The sequence below is a fragment of the Prinia subflava genome, chromosome 15 (assembly GCF_021018805.1).
Source record: "Prinia subflava isolate CZ2003 ecotype Zambia chromosome 15, Cam_Psub_1.2, whole genome shotgun sequence".
Classification (NCBI taxonomy): domain Eukaryota; kingdom Metazoa; phylum Chordata; class Aves; order Passeriformes; family Cisticolidae; genus Prinia; species Prinia subflava.
In genome coordinates, this window is record NC_086261.1 from 13,647,350 (window position 1) to 13,675,247 (window position 27,898).

General features: G+C 39.9%; 1 protein-coding gene across 2 annotated transcripts; it reads left to right on the top strand.

Annotated features, from left to right (window-relative positions):
• The first annotated feature begins 353 nt into the window (after positions 1-353).
• AQP9 (aquaporin 9) lies at positions 354-27,597 on the top strand. 2 transcript variants are annotated; one of them, XM_063412211.1, is made up of 6 exons: positions 354-505; positions 11,255-11,381; positions 14,936-15,073; positions 17,237-17,355; positions 18,992-19,209; positions 24,028-27,597. In XM_063412211.1, the coding sequence occupies exons 1-6, from the start codon at positions 404-406 to the stop codon at positions 24,188-24,190; spliced, it is 867 nt and encodes a 288-aa protein (XP_063268281.1). In that variant the 5' UTR covers positions 354-403; the 3' UTR covers positions 24,191-27,597. The 2 variants fall into 2 exon arrangements, with proteins under 2 accessions (XP_063268281.1, XP_063268282.1); XM_063412212.1 differs by lacking the exon at positions 354-505 and adding an exon at positions 512-647.
• The last annotated feature ends 301 nt before the right edge of the window (positions 27,598-27,898 follow it).

Sequence of the window (27,898 nt, forward strand, 5' to 3'; positions counted from 1 at the left end):
GCGTTTCTTTTTGATCAGGATGATAGAAACAACATTTTATTCATTCTCACCAGGATGAAAAAATAATAATAATAAAAAAAGTAACAGACAAGGTAATAATTAATCCATTCTGTAAGAAAAAAGAAGAAATCTGACTGTGAACTTACTGGTATTATCTAACCAGGATAAACAGAAGTGCACTCAAAGAAGGCATAGAATGACAAACCCATGATGAATTGTTAGGGCATGTTGAGTTGGTTCTGTCAATGCCTGCAGTCAGATGATTTCACTGGCTGTACAGGATGAAATCTCATATTTCAATGTTTAAGTAAAAGTGTCAAAGTTCAGCTGAAGCAGAGACGAATACAGAACAAATTTTGTGTGTATTTGTAACTAGGGCACCAGAGCAATAGAGGAAGCCAAAATGAGCCGGAAAAGCAAAAGGAGTTTAAAGGAGAAATTTGCCTTGAAGAACAGCCTGGTTAAAGAAGCCCTCTCAGAGTTCCTGGGAACTTTTATACTGATAGTAAGTGTCAGCTGCTTTTCTTCCTTCACTAATCTAATGTTGGACAGGGCTTGTAAGGGGACATGTACGTTTTTCTCATACTGTGCCAGCAGCGAGGGTAAAGCCTGACCATGCACAGCTTGAATGAATTGCTCTTGTGACGGTAAGTTTGTAATTCCTTTCTTCACGCCGTGTAATTATCACTGCCTATAAAAACCAGATCGTTTTATGTATTTTACAACTGTCTGATTGGCATTAGATTTCATTTAGGAGTGGAATTTCAGAGAAGGAGCACATTCTGAGCAATCCAGATATGCACAATGAATATTGTTAATACTCTCCTGTTTTTTAAAAATGCAGCAGTTCACTTAATGCACAAATTCTGTTTACATTAACAAACATATTGTACTGCATGTTTAGAAAATTTTATTGTTGTTTTCTGTGCAATATAGGAATTTAGCTTTGTGATTTGTAGTGAATTTATTGGGAGTTGCATTGCCAAACATTTGGAGACTTTGTAAGTTAACTTTTGTTTTGTTTTGTTTTTAACTGTACAACACAAATTATACAGATATTGCTTGGTCCTATAGTACTGCTACTACTTAGACAAATACCTAAATTTCCCATTTTTATAACCACAGATTTTATTTATTTTTCCCTAATTTCTTTTTCTGTGCATTTTGCACTGGGACTGTGACTCACCAGGGGAGAGAGCAGGCTGTGTAGCAGAGCTAGAAGTCAAGCAGCTAGACTATTTATGCCAAACTCTTTCTTTCTTTCTCCTTTTAGTCTGGACAATGCAGTCTTGGTTATTGCTAAATATTTCATCATAGTGAAAAAGGAAAAAAAAAAAGCAGCAGGCTTAGTACTGACATAGGTTTTATAACTATAACTATATTAGCTAAATTTCAAGTAAGTCATCTAACAATTCCAGTAGCTCATAAAACACTGGAAATTATGGTCTTTACTACACTTCAGCCAACTGAAATGTGCCGGCACTAAAATAACATTATTCTCAAATTTAATACCATCCATAAGACATTATTACAGTAAGAAGCACATTTAGAAGCAAGGAGCACAGAGCACTTTACAAACATTAATGAATTAAGTGTCACAACACCCTGGTAAGGAGGGGAAATGTCATTACCTTCATTTGGTATATTAGCAAACCTGATTACAGCAGCCTGCACAGGAAGCCTGTGGCAGAACTCTGAATATAACCCACATCACCTGACTTCCAGTACTCTGTCCTCACCACAAGATCCTCCTCCTCTTTCCATTAATAAAATTAAGCAAGAGAAGAAAACATATTAAAGTGCAGATTAGACTGCAAATGCTCATATTTAATGTCCTGCTGCACAAGGCTAGAAAGGAAATGCAAACCCAGATCCCATTTTCTAGTATATTTACGAAATGAGTGTAGTAGAAAACTAAGCTAAAAAATTGTTGATGATCTGAATTTCTCATTTCTCTTACCCTTTCTAGTTTCAGCCTTGGTTTAAAACAGGAAAAGCCTCACCTGGATTAAACTGCAGCTTTCTCAGCGCTTGGATACCTCAACTTGTGTTTAGACTGCACAAGTTAGCAGCAGTGCCAAGTGTTTACTGGAAGAAACTGCTGTTATCTTAAGCTGCGCAGGGGAAGTGTAGGTTACACATCAGGAAAAAAACTCTTCACTTGAAGAGTGATTGGGCACTGGACTCACCTGCCCAAGGAGGTCCCTGTAGCTATTTTAAAAAAGATTGGACATGGCACTCAGTGCCATGGTTTAGTTGTTGAGGTGTTGTTAGGTGATAGGTTGGACTTGATGATCTCAAAGGTCTTTTCCAATCTAGTTTGTTCAGTGATTCTGTGATTCTATTTATTGCCGTTGCTTTTAAGCTTTGTCAGCTAGCAAGCACTTAAAGTACAGATAAATATTGAGCCCTTAATTTAAATTTGAGCCAATGAAAGGGGCACCCTGGTAAGTCAGAGGACAGAAATCCTTGAGAAACAGACAGTATGTATGCAAAAGCAGTTATAGTAATAGGATAGTTAAGAACTACGTGGTAAAGCTGTTACAAATCAAGAGGAGAGTTCACAGCCTACAGCACAGCTGATTCATGTCTTTGCTGAAAGCCATTTCTGGTTGCTATGATGGGGTTTAGAGACTGTGGAGAGCACCTGTGCCAGGGAGCAAGGCTAAGACAGCATTCCTGTTACCCACAGGCTCTGTCTGGAAGCCAGTGCTAACTGACCCCACCTAGATCTGGGACCCACCACTGGGAGTTAACCGGTTGAAATTCTGTCCCTCCAAATCACCTACTTCTAATTTTTCTGGAGAATAACATCACAGGCCACATACTAATAGAAGCCTAAATTATCATCTTTAATATCTCTCAGTCTTGCAACCTTATTTTCCAAACAGGAAATCTAGAAAGTTAAATCACTCATCAGGCAAAAATCCAGCCTTCACCTCAGTGTGTGAAGGATGTGGCCTACAATATTGGGCAGAACTGACACAACAAACCTTGAGAAAGGCCCTGGGCACACACTCTGGATAATATCTCCTGGCCAGCCCTACTTAACATGCTGCAGTTTGCCTTGCAGCGTGGCCTCAGAGCACGTAGACAAAATTCTTTCCAGATGAAAATAAAGTAGAAGGTGAGCTCCAGAATCACAGCAAATGTGCTGACCATTAATGGACGCTCAGTCCAGTGGATCAGACTGGAGATGCTCCAGATCAGTAATCCCTCCTGAGAGAGATCCACAGTCAGGTTCTCAGGTGCTTACATTATACAGCTTGGTAATTCAGGCACAGCCCATGTGAGCCACGCTCCCTGCTTAGCAAAGCACCCGATTTCAGTAAGAAACACAAAACTCCAGGAGCCTGGAAGCATCCTGGGGTGGGAGAACCTTCCCATGGTGGCTGAAAGCCAGAACAAAACACACATTCCCAGCCTCAGCCTTCTGCAGACAGGACTGTCCCCAAGGTCTCTCTTGAGGAAGAGCTCTCTGGGGAGCTTTTTGTTCTCCATGTTTCCTGATTCAGTACATTTCCTCTTGGGATTTCAGTGAGTTTATCTGGGGGACACCTGTGTGCCAGCACAAAAGAATCAGGAAGCCATGCTCCATCAGATAGGTGGTTTATGTGGCTTTTTAGTGAGTCTGGCTGGAACTCATCTATCCAACTGCCTCTGCTTTTAATCATGCTTCTCTCCATATTTCCTCTTTGGAACTTGACTGCATTGCTCTCAACCAAAATGGGATTTACTCTGACTTATGCCATTAAGTATATCTGAATTGAAACAATTCCAAAAAGAGATGCCAAATAGGCCATGTGGCTTCCTTTAACAGCTACTGCTCACCTAACACAGTTTGTATTTCATTTTCACTCTCAAGAGCATCTTACTGAACAGAGTTTCCCAGAAAGGAGCTGCACAGGAGCCAGGATCTCCCGAGGCCAGAGCAGCATACACTTCCTTGCTGAGACAAAACACAGGCTTCCATTTAGCATATAAATACAAGTGGGGAGTATATATGCTCCTAAGACATACATATATATATATATATTACTATGTACATATTCCTATAAGCCTGGTCTCCACATGGAGGTGGGGAGCCTGTTGCAACTCCAATTGAAGCAAATGTTTGTTGTGCTTAAAGGATTCAGGGCACAAGCATGAACTGAGTACACAGCCCTGAACAGTCCAGCTACTGAGGAAGCCTATTTATCATCAAAACATTTTAGTCTTGTCTCCATATTCTGACCACTTCATTATGCAAGTTATCACTCCTGCTCTGTTGCAGAGTTTGGTCTCATCAGAAAAATCTTTAAGTTGGCATGACATGGATTTGCTCAGTCCATTAGATTAAAATTTTAACAACTTCTCTGTATCTACTTTTTGTGGCCCTACATTCCAGTGCATGTTAATTACTACAGTGCAGGGTAACATATATCCCTTATTCTAAACATGCATTGGAATTCTCATGACATGATGTTATTACATGAAAGCAAACAGCTTTTGATCCTTTGCTCCTTAAATAATGGTTTAACATTTAATACACAACCACAACTTAGAAATTTTAAACACAGATAAATTCCAAGTTCTAAATTTTTCTGAAAGGGAGACTTTTTTTTATATAGGATGAAATTACAAGAAGTTTTTCTTGGTAAAAACTTGTCTAAGGTAAAAGCTAAACATCAGCACCTAACAGCTGCCTTGTTTGCCATCAGCAATGAATTTCCTGGAGTACAGAATCTTGTGTAATTAGCTCTTAGTGAACTTAAGTTTGTCAAAGAGGGCATTAAAATAAGAGGGTATTAAAATTTATTTATTATTGGTATTTTGATCTGTCATTCAGCTTTTAAAATATTACATAATGCTACAAATACCATGAGCCTTAGCTGTGTTTGCACTTGGAAAAACAGCTCTCATGTCAGAGATCCATACATCAGCAATAATATAGCACAACCAATAAATAATAGATGCCGCTCATTAATCTAATGTCACATAGTTGCATATATTTTGATGGCATTAAACTTTGCTAATTATTCTGGTGAAGATATACAAACTCTTCTTCTTTTTGAAACGGTATTACATCAGCATTTCAAACAGAAGACAAAGTGGTAACAAAGACCCTTAATTGTACTGAGGTTAAGGAGGTGTTCTTGCATTCTGGTGTCGTTTCTATAATCTTATTATCAGAATGTGTTTTTTTTTTCTAGACAGCCCTTCTGTTTAGGAAGTAATTCTTTAATTTAGCTGTATATTTAGCAGTGTGAAAAATTTGAAAGGAAGGTTAGCTAATTGTTCCTTTTACTCCAAATATTTATGGCAGCAAGTAATTCTGAAAAATCATGGGTATCTTTTATTTTCCACCCAAACTTAGGTTTGCCAGTATATGACATTTCAAACTTTTAGGTGACTCAGATGTTGTGTTACATGAAAGCTTTGAAGAAAATTCTCATTTTTGCAACATCAGCCCCAGCACATAACTCAGCACTCATTGTTTAACCAAGAGGTTTCAGTAAGTTGAACTTAACTTCCCAAAACCTTTTTCTGTGGATACCCTTTTCCCCAGAAGTTTACATCTGTAGAACTGAAGCATAGGCACCTCTGCCTGAGACTTACACAAGACTTGCATCTTTTCAACATTCAACTGTGAGTGCAAAACTTGAATTATTTTTTACAGACACAACTTTACAAGGTGTTTTTTCAAAAATTTCACCAAATAAAAGAAAGGTAATAAAAGTAATAACTTTTTAAAGCTGTCATAAACAGTTGGAGAACAGAATAAAAGACAGCAAATGTAGTTTGTGCTATGGAGTGAGTTTATATCTTTGTGAACTCAACAGTTCAATAAAGCATTCTGGTTGAAAGTGAATTCTAGGGAGCTCTCCAATCCATGGTCCGGGTTAAAGGCAAACTTGACTCAGTTCCTCTAACCCATTCTTCACAGGTTTCTATACTATTAAAAACATTCAGCTTTCTTTTTTTTTTAACAGCAAGCACCTTAGGCTTTAATTACTCCTAACCATGTTCCTCTTAACTGTGGGGGCAGAGCAAAGATCCAGTCCCCATTTCTGCATCCAAAGGAACGAGTAAAAGAAAAGGTACATGCACCCCTCTGCTCCAAGGAGAGGACAGAAAACCTTTCTAGGAGTCTGCAGTGCCCAGTCCTGCACATTTTCTCAATGCTTTCCTGAGAGTTGGTGCAGAAACTAAACATATTTTAGGAGTTTGGAAAGATTTAAAGCTTTTCAGTTGGGGTAGGAAGCAAAGCTTCATAGCTCAGGAACAAATGAGTGAAGTGGGAGGGAAGCAGCACCTGAATAGATTATTTTTCTCTGCAAGGATGCTAGGTAAGATCTTGTTCCTCTGCATGGCCTTTTCTTTTAGCCCTGATACAACAGGCAATGTTTCACTCCTGCAAGTTTGTGTCTGAATATCACATTTCATTTCCTTCCTTGAATTTCTAAAAGCTAGTAAGAAAATAAAAACAGTCTTCACTGAAGAGACTGACTCAAACCAGTTGCCCTCTGTAATTCAGGAAAGAAAAGCATTTAGCATTTCAGGATGAAGCATGCAATATTAATCATAATAAAATATGAGAAAATGCAGACTTTTGCATTCTCTCTAGGTGATTTCAAACTTTTATTTGTCTCCTATTGCATATTTAAAAGCAATAATAAAATTTAAAAGCATCAGTTTATATAACATAGCATAGCCTGTCCCTCAATATTTTCACTATTTTTTCCCACAAAGCAATTTGAACCTGATATTTATATGTTTTAAAAGCTTTATATACACAAATCATCCAAAGTTTTATTAAATTTACCATCATGTCTCCAAGTAGTAATGCTTTCTGTCACTAGAAAATGGTTTCAAAATCGCAGTAATTTTAAGGCTTATGTCTACACTATTTAATTAACTAAATGATAAGAGTTTGGAGTTTTTTACAGATAGCAAGTCTGAAAAAAAATTTAAATCCATCTGAACCCAAGAGGATATTGGTTGTTTCCCAGAAGACCATCAGGAGAACAGATATAGTGACTTTTTGTTGCTCTAAGCTTGATTAAATAATAATGTACAGAAATCCTTCCCCCCCCACCAAAACACTTCATTAATGATAAAATAAGAGCTGTGTGCTTTTAAAGTATTTAGAAATTATTTGACTGGTAAGCTGTATTTTTATATCACCTTTAAAAGCTTAAGTACTCTCTAATTTAACAAAATATAGCAAATATTGAACATTAAATTGGATGAAGACTGGTCTTGCCTGAGAGGGTTTTCCTGTAACTTGATTTCTTGCAGAGCTAATGCCCTGAATTTTAGAAGATCTAACTTGTCTCTGTTTTTGTTGCTTTTAGTATTACTGTCCCTGTTGAAAGAGTGCTTAGGAACCTTGTCTGAATAAAGATCCTGTGTAATATACAGTAAAAATACATCTCTGTCTGGAAAGAGTTTCTAATATAAAACATCTTATTATAAAGATCTTATTATAAAATTCAGTAGGTAAATTCTTAGGCAGACTTGCAGACTTGCTTTGTAAATGAAGGGGGTGGAAAAGAAAGTGAGTTCTAAAACACACTCCCTTAGGAAGACACCACCAATTTAGGATGCCTCAAATTGAAAAGTTTATTTACTCTTTTTGTAAGTAGCTAATCCTATTTGGAAATACTAATGTTAGGTAGGGGAACTGCACAAGATTACAGTACCCCATGAAGAATGCTGAAAAGTTTTCATGGGCACAGATCCCTACCTGCAAGGAAGGGCAAATGCAGCCACTGTTTTTCTGGCATTTCATGATTTGAAAGTGAGCAGTTTATGATTAAATACTAATTTTTTTTTTTTTGCACCTGCTGACTGTTTTCCTTATAAGACATTGAGTTCCTGTCCTCATGCACAGTGTCATCAGCTGTGCAGCCACCGAGGCCACCCTGCCTGCAGGGACACCCATGGAACTCACTGCAGGTGTGTCACCACAGCTGGAGCTGGGGATGCACAGAGCCCAGCACGGCCCAGCCACTGCCTCCACACTGCTACAAAGCTTGGCTGCCTCTTAACTGTGACAGTCAGAGGGTTTGGCTATAAATGCACACCACTTCCAGGACTGTGTGCTAAGAAGGGGGCTTTTTTATACCATCATTCTTTAAGATGTCCAGAACTTTACTGGCCATGTAGAAAAATAGATTGCCTAAAATTGTGGTTTCAGATCTTGCAGAAATCCTATTTACACTGAAAAATGCTACTACAACCACTTTGAAAAATCCTGAAAATAGTAAGATGGAGGTAAAATAATCTTAGTCTCTCTGAGTGGGATACAGAAAGTCCTGCAAGTTCCAGGCAGTAACAGGACCTTACACTCATTGAAGGCCAGGTGTTTTCCTTTCCTAACGTAAGCCTTGTTATCCAAGACAAAGAGGAGGATCTAATGGGCCATGAATCACATTTTTTGGCAGAGAAGGTTCAGACAGCTATTCCACACCCAAGCATGTTCTTTAGGAGAGTAATCTAACGACTTTATAAACAAAAAAAGAGTCAGTGCTGAAAGCACTCCAGTAATTTTAAGCAGATCAAGCTATAGACAACTGCTAAGAGGAAAACCTGACAATGTAAGATAGACAAGATAAGATAAAGAGATCTGGCTATATTCTACTGTAAATTAAACTCCCATTAATTCCATGTACTTCAATCAATGAGTTTTGTGGGTGCAACTGATGGTTGAGCTTGGCCTAAAATCTTAGAATATTTAATTACAACTCAATTATCTATTTGGTCTTAACACAGTCAAGCAAAGGCTTACAAGGTATTAAATTGCTGTTCATGTAATTACACGATTAGGTGATAGTTTCCAGTTGCACCAAGCTACCTACAGTAGGTATGAGGCAACTTTTCTCTCTTCTTCTTAAAAGGTCAGCAAATGGAGAAAGTATTACAGTGCCACAGCTCAGACCTGCCGGCTCAGTTCCCAGTTTCCCATCCTGGATGGGCACACACTGACTGTGCCTGCAGCAGTGTTTAGTCCTTGTACATGGCAGGGGCACCGAGTGCAGCTGTGCTCCAGCTGGCTCACGTGGCTCCTTCTCTGTAGGAGAGGCTGCTTAGCACAGAAATGGAGCATCTGCAGTTGTGTGTTTCCCTAAGACGTGCAAAGCAGGAGCTACAGTGCAAGAGAACTACACGGCTGTGTCTGCATGACTCAGTCCTGGTGATAAAGGAAGGGAGGCCACAGCTTCCCTCCACTATTTCCTTCGCTTTTCTTGTGAATTTGTAGATGGTATACACAGATGTTGCTATCTCCTGTCCTTTTCTATAGCCATTTCCTCTACCCCATTCTCTTTTTTCATCATCCTTACAGAAAGGTAATGTTTTCAAAAGAATGGCCTTTTCTTTGAATCTGCCAAACTTTGCCTGTGCCATTTCAGAACACAAGCACACACTATACTTGTAGATTGAGCTGGGTGTCTGAATTCAACCTGCACCCCAGCGTGTGCAGGGACCCAGAGCAGCCTGCTGAGCTTGCTCCTCATCTGAGACATATCTTCCACAAAATCTTGCTCAGTGCTGTTCCTGGAATACTCCCTTTGAGAAATCTGGAAAGTGATGACTACAGTATTCTAATTCCACCTCCTCTAGATTCTTCTGAATTCCAGCATACCCATTCTTTCCATATTAATCATATAAACGCATTACAGATTGTCTCATATGAAGTTTAAAAAAAGGACATAATTTCAGCTATGAACCACTCCACTTTGTTTTACTTTGGTTTGCTACCTGCACGTGCATTTGTGCTTACCACGTGCAGTGCTGGGTGACAGCACGGCTAACGCGTGTGTCGGCCGTGGCACAGCAGCTGACTGCAGCCTGCACTGTGTCCTGGAGCTTTTAATTACAGTCCAATAAACTGCAGCTATCTAACACCACCCTGCCCTTACGTAACCAGAGCTGCAACACTCTGGCACCAGCCAGTGTTTTGTTTGCTTACATGATTCTGACCTCAAGGCAAGAGCTGCACCTGGGCATTTGACACAGTCTCGGAGCACTTAAAAAAAGCCATCTGCATTAAAAAGCTGGTTAAGAGTTTAATTTTATTGAGAGCTTTTCTGTCACATTTTGGTATTAGCTAAAACCCTTGGGGAAATAATGGAAACAGAAGTATGATTTTGCCTGTTTAAATTGCATCTATTCTAGCAGGACTTCCTTGTTAAACCTCAATCACCAAATCATTTTGGTACAGTCTATTTCTAAGGCAAGAGAGATTTTCCCATTACTTTGAAATTTCTGAACTCAACTGCCTTGCAACTGAAAATAAACAATAAAGGTTGCTCAAGATAAATCTAGTCACATCCCAGAAATGGTATGATCACTTACAGCTGCAGAAAAGCAGAAGTTTTCAGACTATAGAAGTTATTTGAGAGCTTCCATAGAGTATTGGTTCCTTGTTCAGCAGAGCACATAGGCATATATTTAAAAAGCAGCTTTTCAAAGACTCAGAAATGGATCAGCTAGTCTATCTCAACCTAAAAGATTTTTGTCCCTTTGAATACCTTTCCTATCACTTTAATAGGATCTAAACGTATGCTTGAAGGTAAGCAGAGGCTTTAAAACTGAATAAACATCATCTTAAGCAAATATTTAAATGTGTAACTGAACTTTATTCTGAGGGGAACCAACAAAAATCCAAAACTAGTTTAAATCCATTTAGAATTCTTCAATGTGAATTATTTAGATATTTCCAATTCAGTTAATTGTTCAAGCTGCAGAGCCAGTGAAATATTTTGCTAGAGCAGTATGTGACATAAAGTCAGCATAACAATAACACACACTGTAAATGCCAGAAAGTTGTCTCAGTCCAGAGTTCCAGCACTAAACATTAAAAGCTTTTTGAACTATCTTTCATAACTTTTACAGTAAATTTTTCATTGCTTATAACATCAGTCTGGAACTACAAACTTACCACGCAGAACTAATTTCACTTTCAGATGCAGAGTTTTGTTGTAGAGGCTGTGTGATCTTGTTCTGGTTCCAAGTTCTGATCTGCATCCCATCATTGTGCCTGACAACTGTTTTCTGTGTGGAGAGAGTTCCTCATTAGCAGACATTCTTCCTCATGACACAGACGAGGAAAACAAAAAGCAAATGTGCATTGCAGCAAAGGCAACAATGGCTTACATGACAAATTCTAGCACGGTTTCAGTATTCAACTATACCGGGACAGCAGAAGTCACAACCAGTAACATTGGACAGACACCCTGGTGATTTCACCCCTCTCTTTCAATCGCAGGCCCTTGGCTGTGGCTGTGTGGCCCAGGCTGTGCTCAGCCGTGGAGAGCATGGAGGGCCCATGACGGTGTCAGTGGGCTTTGCCATGGCAGTCACCATAGCAGTCTACGTGTCTGGGGGCGTCTCTGGTGAGTGACCTTTCTTCTTGTATAGCATTTATTGCTGCAGTGCTAGGGCTCCCTTGTTAAAAAGGGCTCCCACTTCATGATATAAACAATCACAAATTTAGCAACAATACACATCATTACAGTAGAGTCCGCACCGGAGTTCTGCTAGTAATCGTGTGTGTTCTTATTTCCTTCTGTTCTTTGTGTTTGACAAAATGTCCCACCAAATTCTGATCTTGACTACAGTGTGAAGAAACCTTGGCAGAACTCTGGCTTTTATGGAAAGTGTTCAGTGCAAACCAGAAATCTGCTTGGTATTGCTTTGAAAATTCTGTCAATAGAGATGATCTAGGGCAGAACAGGCACTGCGTTCAAAGCAATAACCATGAAGAGCAATCCAGCAGTCACCAGATGAAAAGGTGGCCAGCTACACAGAAAGCAGAATGACTCACTAACGGGTAATGGGTATAATGAACAGGATTCACCTTACAGAGCGCAATTTATTTCTTCATGTCCTATGACAGGCAATTGCAAGTCTGCTCCTGTCTGATTATTCACAGAAGCAGCAGACCACAGAAAGCAAAACCAGCAGAAAGATCCAGTCCCAGAGATACATTCAATGACAGTCGGTACTGCCCTTTCCCCTTTATTTCTGCTGTAACTCTTCCTCAGCACATTGGTCAGGAATCTCTCTTTAGTCCTGGGGCTGTTACCTGGGCTAACTAACCAGTGTCCACAAGTGCCACACTAGACACTGCCTTGTCTCCTAGTTCCACCCTCCAATTTGGCCAAACTAAGATGGGAAACATTAGCATAACTGCTTTTAACATTTAATGTCTTCCTTTAAAATAGAAAATGATGGATTGTAACAACAATGCTGTGCAGGAAAATACACAATACTTTGTGTTGTATGCAGCGTTTATATTGGCCTTTAAAGCAAATGGTGCTCTTGTACTACAGGTCTCATAGAGGCGTTCCTTACCCTTCATAAAGAGGGTTAAGTTGGTCTGAACAAATTTCTTTAGGTATAATTAAGGCATTAGAAATAGTTGCTGTAGCAGAAATTACTGTGGCCATTTCTCTTGTCTTTACAAATTCTTTTACAGAGGCACATGCAGAAGGTTTCCATTAGAAAGTTTCACATTAGAAAGTGCTCCAGGTTCTACAAAACAGGCAGTCTTGTCCCTGTCATTGACACAGACCAGAACTGTTCCTTAATATCCCAAAATTAATTCAGCAGCACATTCCTATTATCTGAACAGCTTTTAACTACAGCTCTTGGTTTACATGTAGGCAGCTAAACTGTTCTAATACAGTATCCTGAAAACAAACCTGTGAAGACCTGTCCTACATTTGCACCTTTAAGGGATATTCATCTCCATCATTATGTAGAAAATTAGAGTTCAATCCCAGCAGGGCAGAGCAGTTGCAGATGTTGCAGTATCGTGCTTCCTGTGTTTTTCCCATGACAAAGGATTCTGCATGCAGTGCATTTTCTCTGTGAAAAAATAAGAACAGATATTTCAACAGGCTGTTATTACCCAACAGATGATTACTAGTGGACACTTCAGAATACAAGTTCCTATATAGAATTCGTTAGCAATTTCTGTGGTTCTTGGGCCACAGTCTCATGTTTAAGTACTGCTAAAATATTTTTCATCAGTTCTTTATGTAATTCTAAATTAATGGTAACAAAAAATATCTCCTGTATGCTTGGTGAATTTGAGCTTTTTTTTATTTAGGAAAATTCCCCTTTTTAATTTTCCTCCATCTAGTTTTCCTCAATATCTAGATAATTTCCCACTATTTTATCCAGCTTAGCATTTCAAAACCATGACTGTGATCGTTGCAACTATGAAAGAATGAGGAACACACTCTCCAAAGTGAACTTTTTTTTTTTTAACCAGTGGCACAAGAACCAAGAATGTTTTAACTCCCCTATGTCAGCATGAGAGCCTTCAATTAGACTTTTCCTTTCCATATTTGATGTTAATCAGCCTTCTGTAATATTATTATGACTTGTCCTGGCCATCATAGTCATGCTGTATTACATGCAGGTGGGGGACAAAATCAGGTGTTGAAAGAAAGGAAAATTATTAATTCCAGCCAGAGTAAGGAAAAAAGACAAGACACCAATTAATCAAAATTCATATGAAGGGCTGTTAAATTAGGTGCCATCTATCTATTGGCTCTGTGCTGAAGAATTTGAAACACAGTGAGGAATTCAGTTTTTAATTCAAGACTGGTGCTACTAGGTCAGCATTTTGGAAATGATACAAAGAAGGGTTTATCCAGTTTGTTATCTGTGTTTGTCAGTTCATTATGTATCAAAGGTGCCTGGATTTCATAAGATAATGACTCACTGACCTGAAGTGCAAACAAACACAGAGACTGTACATAGAGGCCCTTTCTCCATCACTAACCTTTGACAGATAAGGGACGTGCTCTTTCAGTTATTTTACCAAAGACTAAGGCCATTTTTTCTGATATTCATACAGACTGAAATGAGACCTTATCTGGAAGATAGGCAAAGGATCCTATGTCCATGCAAAATTTGGGGGTTTTATTATTCAGTATTTATTACAAAGAAGTACAGGTTCGTTTATTTGGCAATTTATATTTCTTAAGTGGCAACCACGTATCTGTAAACAAAGAAATTTTCCAAGAGCATGCAGCACCTTTTTTGTTGACAAAAGATGTTGAAGGAAGAGACCATAAGATATAATAAATGTACTTTAGAAACTAAAATTGTTGTGAAGAATTCCAATGTTACTGACATTTTTTCATGCATGAGTGCAGGTGTAGCTACTCCTGAATAAAAAGGAAGGAAGTTTCACAGGAAGCTGAACTTTGTTTCAGCACAGCTACTTTATCAGTTTCCTTATCATGGACCTTTCTGGGAAGCACAAGAACTAGATAAAAACATGGAGAAGGACTGTGCACTGGTGCCCCCAGATCCCATCTAGGCATAGCTCACCAATAGCCAACATGAAACTGGACAGCCCTAACATTTGATTTTGTCTCCATGAAAACTGATTTCCTAAGTGACCCCAGGCTGAAGACAGGGACACAAACATAACTTAAATCCTAGGCACTGCAGAACTGTCTAAATATAAATGCTCAAGCCAGTAACAGTCCTTAATCATAATATGTGCTTAGGAGACTAAAGGAATGTTCTTCTGCCCCAGTTCTCTCCTAAAAATAAAAAGCCAAAGGCCTTGAGGAGAGAGAATATGTGCAGAATAAGGGACCCTCCCAACACAATCAATGGGGAAGATTAAGTATTTTTCTAGAAAAGTTGTCTCTAAGTTACATTCTGCAGGACAGCAGTTTGATAAAGAGCACAGTCCACAAGCATCGAGAGTAAAGATGGATCTTAGTGGCTTTCACCCTCCCTCCTCTGATTTCATCCAGCTTGTTTCAGTTTAATTGCAGTCAGCATTTAAGTGCAAAATAACATCTAGAAAAGCATGTACTGCTCTGGTGTTCAAAAGTGCCCACATTTTTACAAATCCTTCACCTATTCTCATGTATCTGAGTCATCCACATGACTTAATTTGTGATTTATTTTTCAGGTGGTCACATAAACCCAGCTGTTTCATTAGCCATGTGCGTGACTGGAAGATTAAAATGGACCAAATTACCAATTTACATATTAGCACAACTCCTGGGAGCATTCGTTGGAGCAGCGGCTGTCTTTGGGATTTATTACAGTGAGTACACCTTAGACATGTTCACAGGACAAACTGGAGGTCAGGCAGTCTCTAAGGCCCCAATTTTTCAATGAATGTCAGGCAGGCATAGGACTCTTGTTCACACAGGGCTAATGGCAGGAATGAAGCTAAAGCTATAAATGAAGAAAGGAAGGAGCATAAAGAGTTTGAAGAGAAAAACAATGGCTTGAACATTTCAGGTACCCTACAAATTTACTGGAACACTTAATACTCCAGGAAATGTCCTGATATTTAGAAAAATTATTCATGGGAAATCAGATACTCTGAGATCATGTATTTCTCAGTAAGGATTTTAAATTACTTAATAGCCAGGATATAGGGCTATCCATCTTCCAAGCAAATTAGAAACATTAAAGACCTGCTACAAGTGCCTGTAGGCAAGAATCACCAACGTCGTTCATTGAGGGTACAGGATATGAGATCAAGTCCCTCCTGACCAAAGCTCAGACCACCCTTGAGAGGTGACTCTCCAAGACAATGAACTCCAGGTACAGTGATAAAGGGGTCACACATTCGACAGAGAAAAAGAAAAAAATTACCCCTGTCCTTGAGGCACGGGATTTTTTACACAGCATGCCACAAAAAGAAAAAACAGTGACTGAATATATTCAGTCGGATCAGTCGCTTCAACCTCCTGCTCCAAAACTCTGCTTCTGCTGGCCCAGCCCATCTCCCCCAACATCTCCCTCCTGTGGGCATTAAATCTGCACACCGTGCTGGGTCTAGGTGCAGCAGAGGAAGAACAAAAATTGAAATGCCCCTTGTATGTCAGCTCAGTGCTCAGTACCCACAGTAATCCCAAAGAAGAAAATCTTTAGGAACCATGGTAACTGGTTTGGGCTTGGTGCATTTTTGTGTTTGTTTAGGGTTGTTTTTTTGGGGGGGAGGGAGGCGGGGGGGAGAGGAGGCAGAGGGGAGGGAAGAGTTGTTTACTTTTTTTAGTTAGTGTTAGAATTTGGGAACTGGAATTCTGGACCAGGATTTCTACCTGAATTTAGTCCTCCTCAAGTCTGACAGCAAGAATTAGGGCTGTAGCTGGGATGCAGCAGTGTGTCAATATGTAACATGGGGTTGACATGGGAGTCACTGCATTCTGCCACGAGGGCAGCAGTAGGGTCGGGAGCCAAAGTAGGAAGCTTAGGTCAAGGTTAGGGACATCTTCCTCATATTCAGGAGTGCAGGATTTTCTCATATCTGCTCAAGTCCTCCTCTTGCTTTAATTAATTTCCAAACCTCTTCTGTAGTCTTCACTTCCTGTAACTTGCAGGACCTGTCATGTACTCTTTGAGGTCCACTGAAAAGTCAGATAGAAAAACCAACATGGAGATCACCCCTTCTTTTTTTCCCCTCTTGTAACAGTTAAATGCTACAGAATTATCTGACACTTCAAATGAGATCCTGATCAAAGTAAACAACTACAATTCTCTGCACTCATGCTGTAGCTTTAAGCAAAGCTAGAAAAAAATAGAAACAAGGAGAAATAGATTTGTCTGCTAGCTTCAGGAGGAGCTTATCGCCTCACCATGACTCCCATGGGACATGGGGAGCTATTTCTTTATTCGGAAGTGTCATCTCATCACCAGATCCACCAATAAAATAATGGAGGAGAGTTTGTTACTCGTGTCTGTCTGTGACAATTTGAGTACCCCATCTTAACATCTTTTATTTCTAAAGCTGCACAATTGTCAAATAGAATAGCAGTAATTCCTGGTGGCTGGGAATCCACAACTGCACAATCAGGATGCTGTGCATTTCTTGGGTCATCGTGACAAATGTAGCACCTCTTGCAGAGTAACACATCTGTATTCAGAATCAGAAAATGCTCCTTGGCTCTGATTTTGGAGCTATGAGCAGGGGAAAACCAGCCCCATTGGGAAAGCTGTGGTACATAAAACGAGTACCTCAAGGCACAGGAGGAGCGATGGGACAGGAAAGGATGAGGACTACATCACCTCAAACCCAGTAATGGTTCTCCCAGAAAAAAAATCAGAGAATCACCAAATGGTTTGTGTTGGAAGGGAGCTTAGAAATGAGTTTCAGTTGAGAATGTGAAGTGCACAGACCTATCACAAATATTCTAGTCCTAGAAAACCTAGAAGAGTTTATGGACAAATGCACACAGTTACTGGCTTTTTTCTACAGATGCCTTTATGGAATACAGCGATGGAAAACTTGAAGTCACAGGACCTAACGCGACAGCACAAATCTTTGCAACATACCCAGCTCCCTATCTGTCCCTTGTAAATGGATTTGCAGATCAGGTAAGTTCACTTGCTGTCTTAATTCAACAAAAGAAACATAAAAAAACTTTAAAGCCAAGCAGTAAAAAAACATGTAGACCTAAAAAGTGTACCCAATCTCACCATTTTGTCCAGATGTCCGCTTGTACAATACAATGAGATGGCAATGCTGTTTGCAGGGGGTTACATTTTAATAATATTTTACTAGCACAATAATATCAAGTTTTTCTTTTCTCATACATCATCTTAATTGTTGCACTCAAAACGTCTTTAAAGCAATATATGTAAGAGGTTTTGCTCAGCATAAATCAATGTTTCTTCATAAATCTCAGCAGAGCCATGTCCATTTACATCAAAATCCAGCCTACTTTGTGGACTTATTATTCCTTAAATAATGCTTAAGCAGACAGGTTAATATACACTGAACAACTGCGTTTTCTGCTTCCACAAGCCTCCTCTCTAACCTTCACTTTGCAGACAAATTTGTGGTATTTATTTTTCAAATGACTGAATCTGAAAAATCCTCAATTTCATTTCTCTGTGTCCTTTGATTACACTTATGCAACAGCAAAAAAAAAGAAGTTTCATATACTTTTTATACTCTTAATAAACTTCTTCAGGAATACATGAAATAAATGCTACATAAGTAGGGTATGAAAAACAAGGGATGGCCTCAACACAGAAATTCATTACGTAATGATTGTGCAATTTGGCTTCAAAAAAATTGAAATGTTATTTTGAAGTTTTTTAAGTAAGACAGTTCTGATCTTGGGATCAGTCAACAGATTTTTCCCCGGGATATTTTTTACCCATGCATGTTTCAAAACAAACTTAAGAGCAAACAAAAAAGAAATAATTTTTAAACCCCTCAAACTTGAGCTTCTTCAAATCCCTATAGAAATTGAACATTTTGACATTGGTGAAGTTTTTGTCTGTTTTCCCATCAAGTTAATTATTAGCAAAATCAACATTGACAAAGCATTTGATTTAAGCAGAGCTGTACTTGCATTGGAGTAATTCCAAGAAAATTTTCTTCATCAGCTCAATTAGCATATGCAGTACAGAGTTCATGGTACAGTTATACGTGCAACCGTAATTTGGGTACTTCCTAATTTTAGCTGCTCAGTTTTGACTTTGCAGATTTCACTTTTCATTTTTTTTCTGATATTATGCAATACCTGGATAAAGAGATGCATATCTAGTCTACTTTATTAGCATAAAGTACAGTCACATCAAACACTTCTATATCAATGGAACTGATTGCATTGCTGTAGCAGCAGGACTAGCAAAAATTGAGGGAATAAAAGTGTAAAATTGAAGAAAAAAAAGTGGAAACAACACATTAGACCTCATACAGGAGATGCCTTTTAAATCCTCCTCTTTGCCCACCTGGTTGCTGCAGACCTTTTTTTTTTTTTTTCCCCCAAATGTCCTCAGCACATGTCTTGTCTTTGTCTTTCAGTACAGATACCAAAACTTCTTATTATTGTGAAGTAGAAAGGCAGTGAGTTCCAAATTTTGCTATTCTGTATAGTGGGATAAAACTAAATACCAGCTCTAAGCCACCCCAATCCACAGAGCTGCCATAGCCCCTCTTTTCATTATTCAAAAGAATCTACACATATTTATTCAATATTCTTTTCTTTGCCTTGGCCAGGTGATGTCAACAGCTGTTCTTCTTCTGGCTATATTTGCTATTTTTGACACCAAAAATAACAGCGTCCCCAAGGGCCTGGAGCCAATTGCAGTAGGACTGCTCATAATCGTTCTTACTTGCTCCTTGGGAATGAACAGTGGCTGTGCCATGAACCCAGCCAGGGATCTTGGGCCAAGGCTCTTCACAGCCATCGCAGGATGGGGGATGGAAGTATTCACGTAAGTATGCCTGGAGATGGAGTCAAATGCCCCTGGCTAAAATTGTTTCTAGGAAAGTAAGATCCTGATTCAACATGGTACCAAGTCATACCTTATATACATGCAGGTAATTCTTTGCATACCAGAAGCAGCTATTCATGCACTTTAAGCCAGATATCCTCTAGGAACTGGGCTTTAAAAAGGATTTCCTGCTCCTAGGGCAAATCAAACATGCATAAGCTCTAATATCAATCATTGTTTCAACAAGACCTTTCCCAAAATATTAGAGCTTCTTAGAGGTCACTGAAAATATGAGTGCTTTCTTCTTGTGTCCTGCAGCTTTCAGAAAAAAAATCAGGAGAGAATTAGGTGGAAATATTTATTGGGTGCTGTAAAAAACAGAGACATAGCAGATTGATTTAGCCTATGATTATTTCTGAGTTACTGCAGAAATATACAACAATCTAAAAGCCTGCCTTCCTGGCTGGGAGCAAAGGAGTCATTGAAAAAGCTCCCTTCATTTTCCCACATTTCAGAGCCCTCTCAAATCCCTGTGTGCACACGCACACGCTCTTGGCTGGCCACTGCACAGCTAATTAGTTACACATCAAATCCACATCTTACATGTATCCAGGGTAAGAGGCACTCTGGGGTATCTAAGTAAGAGCAATCTGTCATCAGGAAGCAGATCTTTTGGTTTATTTTTGTATTGTTTGTTTTCCCAGTTATTTACAAATAGGAATCCCCAGTTGTACCGTAGGCCACTGGAGACCTCTGATCAGTAGAGATTTTATTTTAGCAAGAAATGAAAGAAGCACAAATAATCTCTATTTATTCAGTATGATTTCTATTTACACAAATCATGTACCTTATTTGAGGAAAGCAGTAGCAAAGCTTTTGTCATACAAAAAAGCCAGGCATGGCATAGCTGAAACAGGCACAGCATAGGCCAGAGCCAAGGCTGGACGTGGCCCAGCTCTGGTGAGCTGCTGGTGGGAGATCAGCTCACTACCTCCAATTAACTCAGTGCAGTTACCCCCAAACTTTTCCTCCCCAGTAGCTCTTATCACTGCACTGTGGGACTTTTTTAAAAAACAAGGACACACAGAGTGACACCCCACACTCAGGATTCTCCTCTCACAACTGTGTAATTACAAGTTGACTGTGCTATTAGCCATGGTGTCATTCTATAATGGGTAATGTATTATCAAGTTGGCTATTACATTACTGAAAGTTTGGAAGCCCAACTGTACTGTGATCTAGTCACAGAATACCTGTGAATTCCCCGTCTCTCTAAAAGTATGGTCATACTCATTTACATTAAAAAACTACAAGAAAACTCTACATCTATACCAATGTGGACTCTTTCCCGGTGTAGTTTAAGTTTTTATGTAAGAGAGAGAATGCAGTCCCACTGTAAAGACCTTGTTAAGAAATTTTAAAATTTCATGAACAGAAAAAATAAGATATGAGATCTCTGAGCCTTGCCAGAATAAATTTACAACATAAGGAAGGTGAAAAATTGAGGAAGAAGTCTTCCCCCTCTGCCTTCAGTTAAAAGGCTACAGCTATAAACAAGGCCAAGGGAATGATACAACAGGAATATGGTCTTATTTATTTACTGCACAGATCCAGGTGAGACTTAGGAAGAACGTGAGTCTTGTTAGGTAGTTGGAAGAGCCACAGGAAAAGCCTGAATGATTGTAGTTAGGATCCTAAATTGCCTGATGCTCTGCTATGCCTGAGCAACTTAAAGTGGTTCAGCAACAGCTGACAAATAAACCTTGGATATCTTCATTTAAATGGCATTCACAACCTTGAGACAGGTGCTTAAGCTCTCTAAAAAAGGCACATCCAGGAACTGGGGCCAGAGCATGAAACCTCCACAGAGACATGAGGGCAGTGATGTACAGAGAAGCAGGAAATACTCAGAAGACAGTGAACGTTCTTCGGGAGGAGGATGGAAGCATCTCCCAGGACAATTGAGTCCATGTCACTGAACGTTCAAGTGTTGCCGACAGAACAGCAGGGGGACCACTGGGAAAAGCTCACTTTCGAATAGATCAGATACTTAAGAGCAAGGCTTTCTACACTGTTCCCAAACAAATGCTCTAAACGTTGAGATAATTACCTCACAGCAGAGAAATCCCCTCTGCCTTTCTTTGTGCTTGCAGGTATAGTAAGTGCTGGTTTTATCATGTTCTCAGGCAGGGGTGCCCTCCTGCTGGACCCTGGAATTGTCCAGGTGATAGGAATACATTTGAGCAGGGGTTTTCTAAATGTGGCTGTTACTACATTTTGCACAAAGACACCTGAAGGTGCATTTTCCCCAAAACCAAGACAGAAGATGCAAGCTATGGTGTGGTTTCCGTAGCCCCTGCAAATGGTTTGTTTTGGTTAAAGGCTCCCATCAGAAAACCAGGAGTCTTTTTTAAGCACATGCTTAATATTCTGATAAGCTTAAGAAAAGCTTGGGGACCGAACTATTGCCTGTAGTTAGAAAACGGGCAGACCATCGAGTCCAAACACCAGACTGGATTTTGACAAGCAAAATCATGAAACAGCAGTAGGAGAGAGGTAGGGCTTTCAGAGCAGTATTTCGTGGCAGCATTTGAAGGTACCCCGGAATGAGGTATCCCCAGCCCGGCTCTGCGCGGCTCCCGCCGCTCGGCGCGGTAACGCTGACACCTCGTGGCAGCCGGCACCGGGACAAGGCGGCAGCTCGAAACTAAACCGCGCTTCGGGAAAGGTCAGGAGGCGCAGCTCTCGTCTGCACCGGCATTTGGATGGCAAAGCGGCCTCAGAAGTATTTAGCATTCTTCCCGGAGGGCTGCCCTGCAGCCCGGATTAGGAACAGCGGTATCGCCCTCAGAGCTGGCTAGTGAAAGGTGTCTCTGCAAGTTTAAATGGCCCAAGCTCCCAGCCCCTGAAGCTCAGACGCTGGAGTTTCCCGGAGTTCCGCAGCTCGCGCAGTTCCGCTGGCCAGGCCGTGCTGCCCGCTCCCCGCACTGGCGCGGCTGCAGCTCCCCGGGGCCGCGCACTGCGGTACGGCCTTGGTGATCCCTGCTGGTCACAGCAGCTCCTGTGCCAGGGACAGAGCGCTGAGGGACGGGAAACCCCTACTCGGCTGGGTCCTGACCCCGTGGCAGTTTCGGCAGCACCCTCTACAAAGGCTTTACACTCAGCATCTCAGCACATCCAGTGCACGGCTGAGAGCAGCTGCTGCAAACACAGGCCGTGGTTTGGAGAAGGTCGTGCAGGAGCTGGCACAGGAACAAGCTGAGAGAGCCCTGCCAAGGAACACCTTCGTTACACACCCGTGTATAAACACATCACACAGAAGAACACATGCAGGTACTTGATACAGCTTTTGTTCTGATAAATTCAACAAACCTTAGTCCATGCTTGTTCCAGAAATCCAAGTGCTCAACAACCATCCATGAGTCAAAAACAAACAGATTTATAAGTTCAGTAAAACAACATCAGAAGGTATTTTATATCCTCAGGGCAAAATAGAAATAATTCCAAAGGTAAAACACACATCCAAGGCATTTCTGAACAAGCAGTAATAGTACAATCAACAGGGCACTGAAGTTCTCCCAGTTCTATTCTTGCATTGTAACAAACACAAGTTCACTTCTGCATAAATCTAAGCAACAGAGTGCTGAATAATTATCCTGAAAGTTTAGAAGTTTCCTTGCAGCTCCCTCTCATAGATTAATTTGTCCCTTTATATTTCTGTGAGAAAAAAGATTCTCCATTTTCAATATGCATGAAATCGAGGTAGGTGGATTTTTACTGGAGACTCACGTATTCAATTAATACAGCATATTATCAAATCAAAACACCTTAATGCACCAGTACACTTAAGAGATTCTGTGCTCTGAGATGGATACTCAGTTCTTACTGTCTGAATGTGGACCTTTAGGAAAAGGAGAGCAATTCTACCAGCCCAATATTCCTGCCTAAAGAGGTTGTTATTTATTGTTTTATACAGTTCAGTGGTGGACTTCTTACTTTAAATACACCTGTAAATCCAGATATTTAAAATTAAATCCTAGTAATTGTGCAGATGTAAACATTTCAGTGGAATCAGCATTCTGGACTTCCTTAGTGAATACAAAAATTCTAAGTTTAAGATTTAAATGTATAAAACTTCTAACCATTTATTTGACTCTTGCTGAAAGACACCACATTTTAAATATAGAGATAAGATACTACATCGTGAAATCTGAGTCTTGACCACTTGTTATAGGTTGACAAGGATAGTCAAGGATAATCAACTTTACAGTCACTGTATCTTATTACATTTCTTAAGGTAAACATAGTCAAACTTCAGTTTAACTTATTACATTTGTCAAGAGGAAGATTATATGTACTATTGCAGGTGTGAACTTGCCAGTTTCCACGCAGATGAATAAGCCACTTTTGTACCATCCTGAAAATCTATTCACAAGCATCTGGGGACAGCACAGTCAAGATTGCTGGGCAATAAATATGTCCCTGTTCATTTCACTGCAAGTCAGTGAAATACGTTTTTCACAAGGGAGAAATCATTCTCTGTCCCCAAATAGACACGCAGTAAAAAGGCCTTATTTTCTAACATGCAAGGACAGCACACAGAGCAACATGTTTGGTGCTTGTTATTTAGCATTTCAATCAGAACTAGCCTGGGTAGGGCAGACGGGGGTGTCACCCATTTACAGAAATGTGAGACAAAATAGAAAGGTCTCCACTAGAGCAAGTGGCACACCACTGGATCTGTTCAGTGACTAATACACTGAAACACTCACGAGAGCAACAAGTAACTCTAATTCTTGTTCTTTTTGTCTTTTACAGGGCTGGTAATAACTGGTGGTGGGTTCCTATAGTTGCACCTATGCTGGGAGGTGTACTTGGAGCAATGATCTATATTATTTTTATCGAAATTCATCACTCAGATCCTCAGTCAGGAGAAGAAAATGACGCACATGCTAAATATGAATTGACCAATATGGCATAAGAAGTGAAGAATTTTCTCTGTCATTTTGTTGTGCAGTTTTTATGCAAATAGTTGTTTGGACCACTGTATGAAACCTGTATGTCTCAATTAGAAATTCACCTTTCAAAGCAGAAACTCTGTACAGAAGTTCAAAATTGAAGGCTTCCATGAAACATGGGGCTGATCGCAATCAAAATCGGTATCTTGAGTATGGTAAGGCTAAAATGCCCTTTTCACACGACTTTTAGATCAGGTTATCTCCTAGATGCAATTGTAGTGAGATGATGCACTGACCTGTTAATTCAACTCATATGATCTTAATTATGTTGCCTAATTAACTAAAAATAGTTAAGATATTGATACAAGACTGCATGCAGAGCTAGTTAATGGGTTCAGTGCTGGACTAATGTGCAAGAGCACCACTCACTTCTTAAGAATGGCCTGCCTAAAGATTTAAAACTATATCAAAATTGGCTAAATGCCAATTGAAACAGTTTAAAATAACTTTACTAAATTTTATGGAGCCACTATTGATCAGTAAGAAATCAACTCCTCAGTGAGTCGGTTTAGTAACTCACAATACGATCACAAAAGGTAAAAACTGTTTGTTGTAAGATCAGCACCAAAGAGACAAAGGGTAACTTCTGCACAGGGTCTTCACAACATTAATGCTTAGTTATTTTTAGACTATTTACTTGACCTTTATGCTACCCAATATTAAAAGCCTTATGTAGAATACTAATCTGAATCTCTTCCGCTGTGCTTTCGGGATACATTTCATTCCTGTGGAGATGGCCCAGCAAGAGGCTGCTGCTGTGCAGAGGTCAGCACAAAGCCTATGTCTGTATAAGCTTTAAAGAGTCCTGCTGCTGCTGATTTACATAGGTGGATTTCATCTGCATCGTGGGAGCAATTTTTAATGTGGTAGCAGTAATTAAAATTAGAAACTGGTCTCAGAGCTAGTCCTAGGTCTGAATTCCCCAAGGAAGGCCAGATCCACATCAGAGTTCTGATGTGTGGGTTCTCTCTCACAACAAAGAAATGGTTGGAAATATATCCCTTCCTAAATATCCAGCCTTGAAAATGAAATTATTTCTGCTTAATCACTGTGAATTGAATGTATTCCATGAAAGTTTCTTTCCATTATGTATACATCTATTCATAGTTGGTGGTGGTGATCACAAATAAACAGACATCTGATTCAGCAATGCTCCTGAGCTACTTCCATGGCTACATGTCAGAGCACCAGTTCAATTCCCTCATTTCAGGGTGCTCTTCCCCATGGATTCCTGTAACTCTGCTCTCTCAAATCCCACACAACATGCCTGATTTCACTCCTCAAGTGAGGAATCCTTTGTGTTGCCACTAATAGCACTGTGTAGTATCCGCAGAAGATGTTTACAAAATACTGTGGTCAGAACCTGCCTCAGCATTTGGGCTGATCAGGCTTTTGTCACTGCTTGTCTTGATCATACCCCCTGGGATGCCATGCCAAATTCATGGCAGCAAAGGGACAGAAATAGCAAGTGAAGCTAAGCTCTGCTTGCTGCAGGTCCAAGTCAGATATTGCAGTATACTTGGGGAATATAATTCCAACTTCAATTATGTTCTTAAGGAAACTTACATAACTGTAATGAACTCAGGCTGCCCAGAGACATATCAGCCCTTTCAAAATGCTCATTTCATTCAGTGTCTCTCTGCTGTGGTTAAATTCTGCTATATCCATGCACATTTGACTGCATCCTTGTATCACTGGCTGGAGAGTCTCAGGAACAAGAAGGGAGAGCTTATAGAAACAGTTCTCAGTCTGAGCAGAGAAGAATCAAAAGTAAAATGTGAAAACCAGTCCTAATTTTAGACCTTTTGTTGGCAGCAAAGACAAGCTGGACCCTCTGTTCTGCATATTGACAAACTGCACTACATAAAGCAAGATGGGGTGTAAATGCAGTTGCAGAGATCCTTTGTTTTACCCCATCCCTTGCAGTGTCTCTCGCACCTTGGTGATCAATGGGGCAGGAGCACTCCCAGGTGGCTGCCAACCTTCTGTGTCTGGAGAGGGATTACAGAGGTAGAAACAGTCTGAGGGCTGCCCTCAGCTCTGAAAAGCACTCTTCCACTGACACCAACATCTAATATGAAATACCTTTGCAGAAAATAAAAACAAACAGCTAATTAACCAGAAGTAGTCAATTTTTATCTAAAATGGTAGGGGCAGGCTATCACTTGTGTTAGAATTTTGCATAGTCAGTAAGCTCCCCATGCATCACTATATTGCTTCTTCAATCCAGCACGGAAAACATGGGAAAAAAGGAGAATACAGGTCAGGAATGAGAGAGGGCCAGTTTATTTATACAGCCTACTCAGGGACTAGCCCACACTCGCTGTACGCCTCTGCATTGGCCAAGGTACATAAAGTTGTTCATTTTCTCAAAATCCTTTTGATCACAACATGTTCTGTCTATAAACCAAAAAATCTTGTTTCTCCTACTCATGCCATTCCCATGCACAGGATTTCTGTATGAGTGACATTTACTTGTCTGAAGTTATTAACATGCAAATCTTAAGCAGTGACACACTAGTGTGCTAGCATAACAATGTCTTAAATATGCTCTCAAAGTGTTGCCAATTCTGCATTTGCTTAAAGAATTTAAATTTTAATTAATCATTCAATATTTTTTAAATTCTTTGGACACATGGTATTAATACAACAATTCATCCTGGATTCGCAAAAGCCAGAATTTCATTCAGTAACAAGGTGTTACAGACCTGTGTCTGATTGACAATTTAAATGTCAAGGAATGAATTCCTGCTTTTGGGATAAACCTCAGCTGAATCTTTACTACAAAACCATGACCAGTATTTCCATAATGTAATGGGAACAATAACAATCAACTCATTCCACAAACTTATACAGACATTAGCTGTTTTATAAAAAAAAAAAAGTATTTTGACTTTGCATGAACTATGCAATTTCCTAATATCAACTGATATTCAGTGGTCACACTTATGTTAAACTAATAACAATAACAGTTGGCAACAAGTTTTTCTAGCTGAAAGATGTTTTGATTAATGAGTTAATAGTAATCAGTCTTGATTTTAATGTTGAAATAAATTAATTTCAGTACATTGCTCAACTTTCATTTTGAGTTTATTCTTTTTGGGAGCAATGTGTTTGTTCTTTAGAGCTAAACTTCGTACTGGAGTAATTTAGAAAGCTGCAAATGGTACTGAGTTAAAAGTTGGCTACTGCATGTTGTTTTATTGAAGTCAGTGAAATTATTCACAATGGGTGGCAATACAGGCAAGGATAAGTGATCACAGAACCGAGCTCAGAGTATGGCAGACATTGTACTTTCTTGGAGTTTTGTCTGTGAATCTGGATGTTCAAATATTGTGGTTCAAAATAAATACAGTCAATTCCTAATAAATGCATTCCAGTGCTATTTTTATATATATAAAAGAAATCTCCCCTCTGGCACCTAAGGACTTAAGCAATAAAAAGCTGCCCGTTATGACCTGCCATGTTTTACAGCCTTGTGCTGGAAGAACAGAGGGACTAACAAGCCGGATTCCCAGAGCACAGCCCCTGGGGCAGATTCTGCGGCTCAGCAGCAGTGCCAGGGCAGAGCAGTGGGCAGTGCCAGCCCAAGGGACACCCACACAGCCAGGGCCTCCTGCCCTGGCCCTTCTCCCTGCCTGCAGCCTGCCCAGGCACACTCTGCCACAGCT

Bases quoted from the DNA above. Each gene is read 5' to 3' on its own strand.
- AQP9 (XM_063412211.1), top strand. From the start codon at position 404: ATGAGCCGGAAAAGCAAAAGGAGTTTAAAGGAGAAATTTGCCTTGAAG. The intron at 506-11,254 runs GTAAGTGTCAGC...TTTCAATCGCAG, and splicing joins TGGGAACTTTTATACTGATA to GCCCTTGGCTGTGGCTGTGT. The intron at 17,356-18,991 runs GTAAGTTCACTT...TGCCTTGGCCAG, and splicing joins TAAATGGATTTGCAGATCAG to GTGATGTCAACAGCTGTTCT.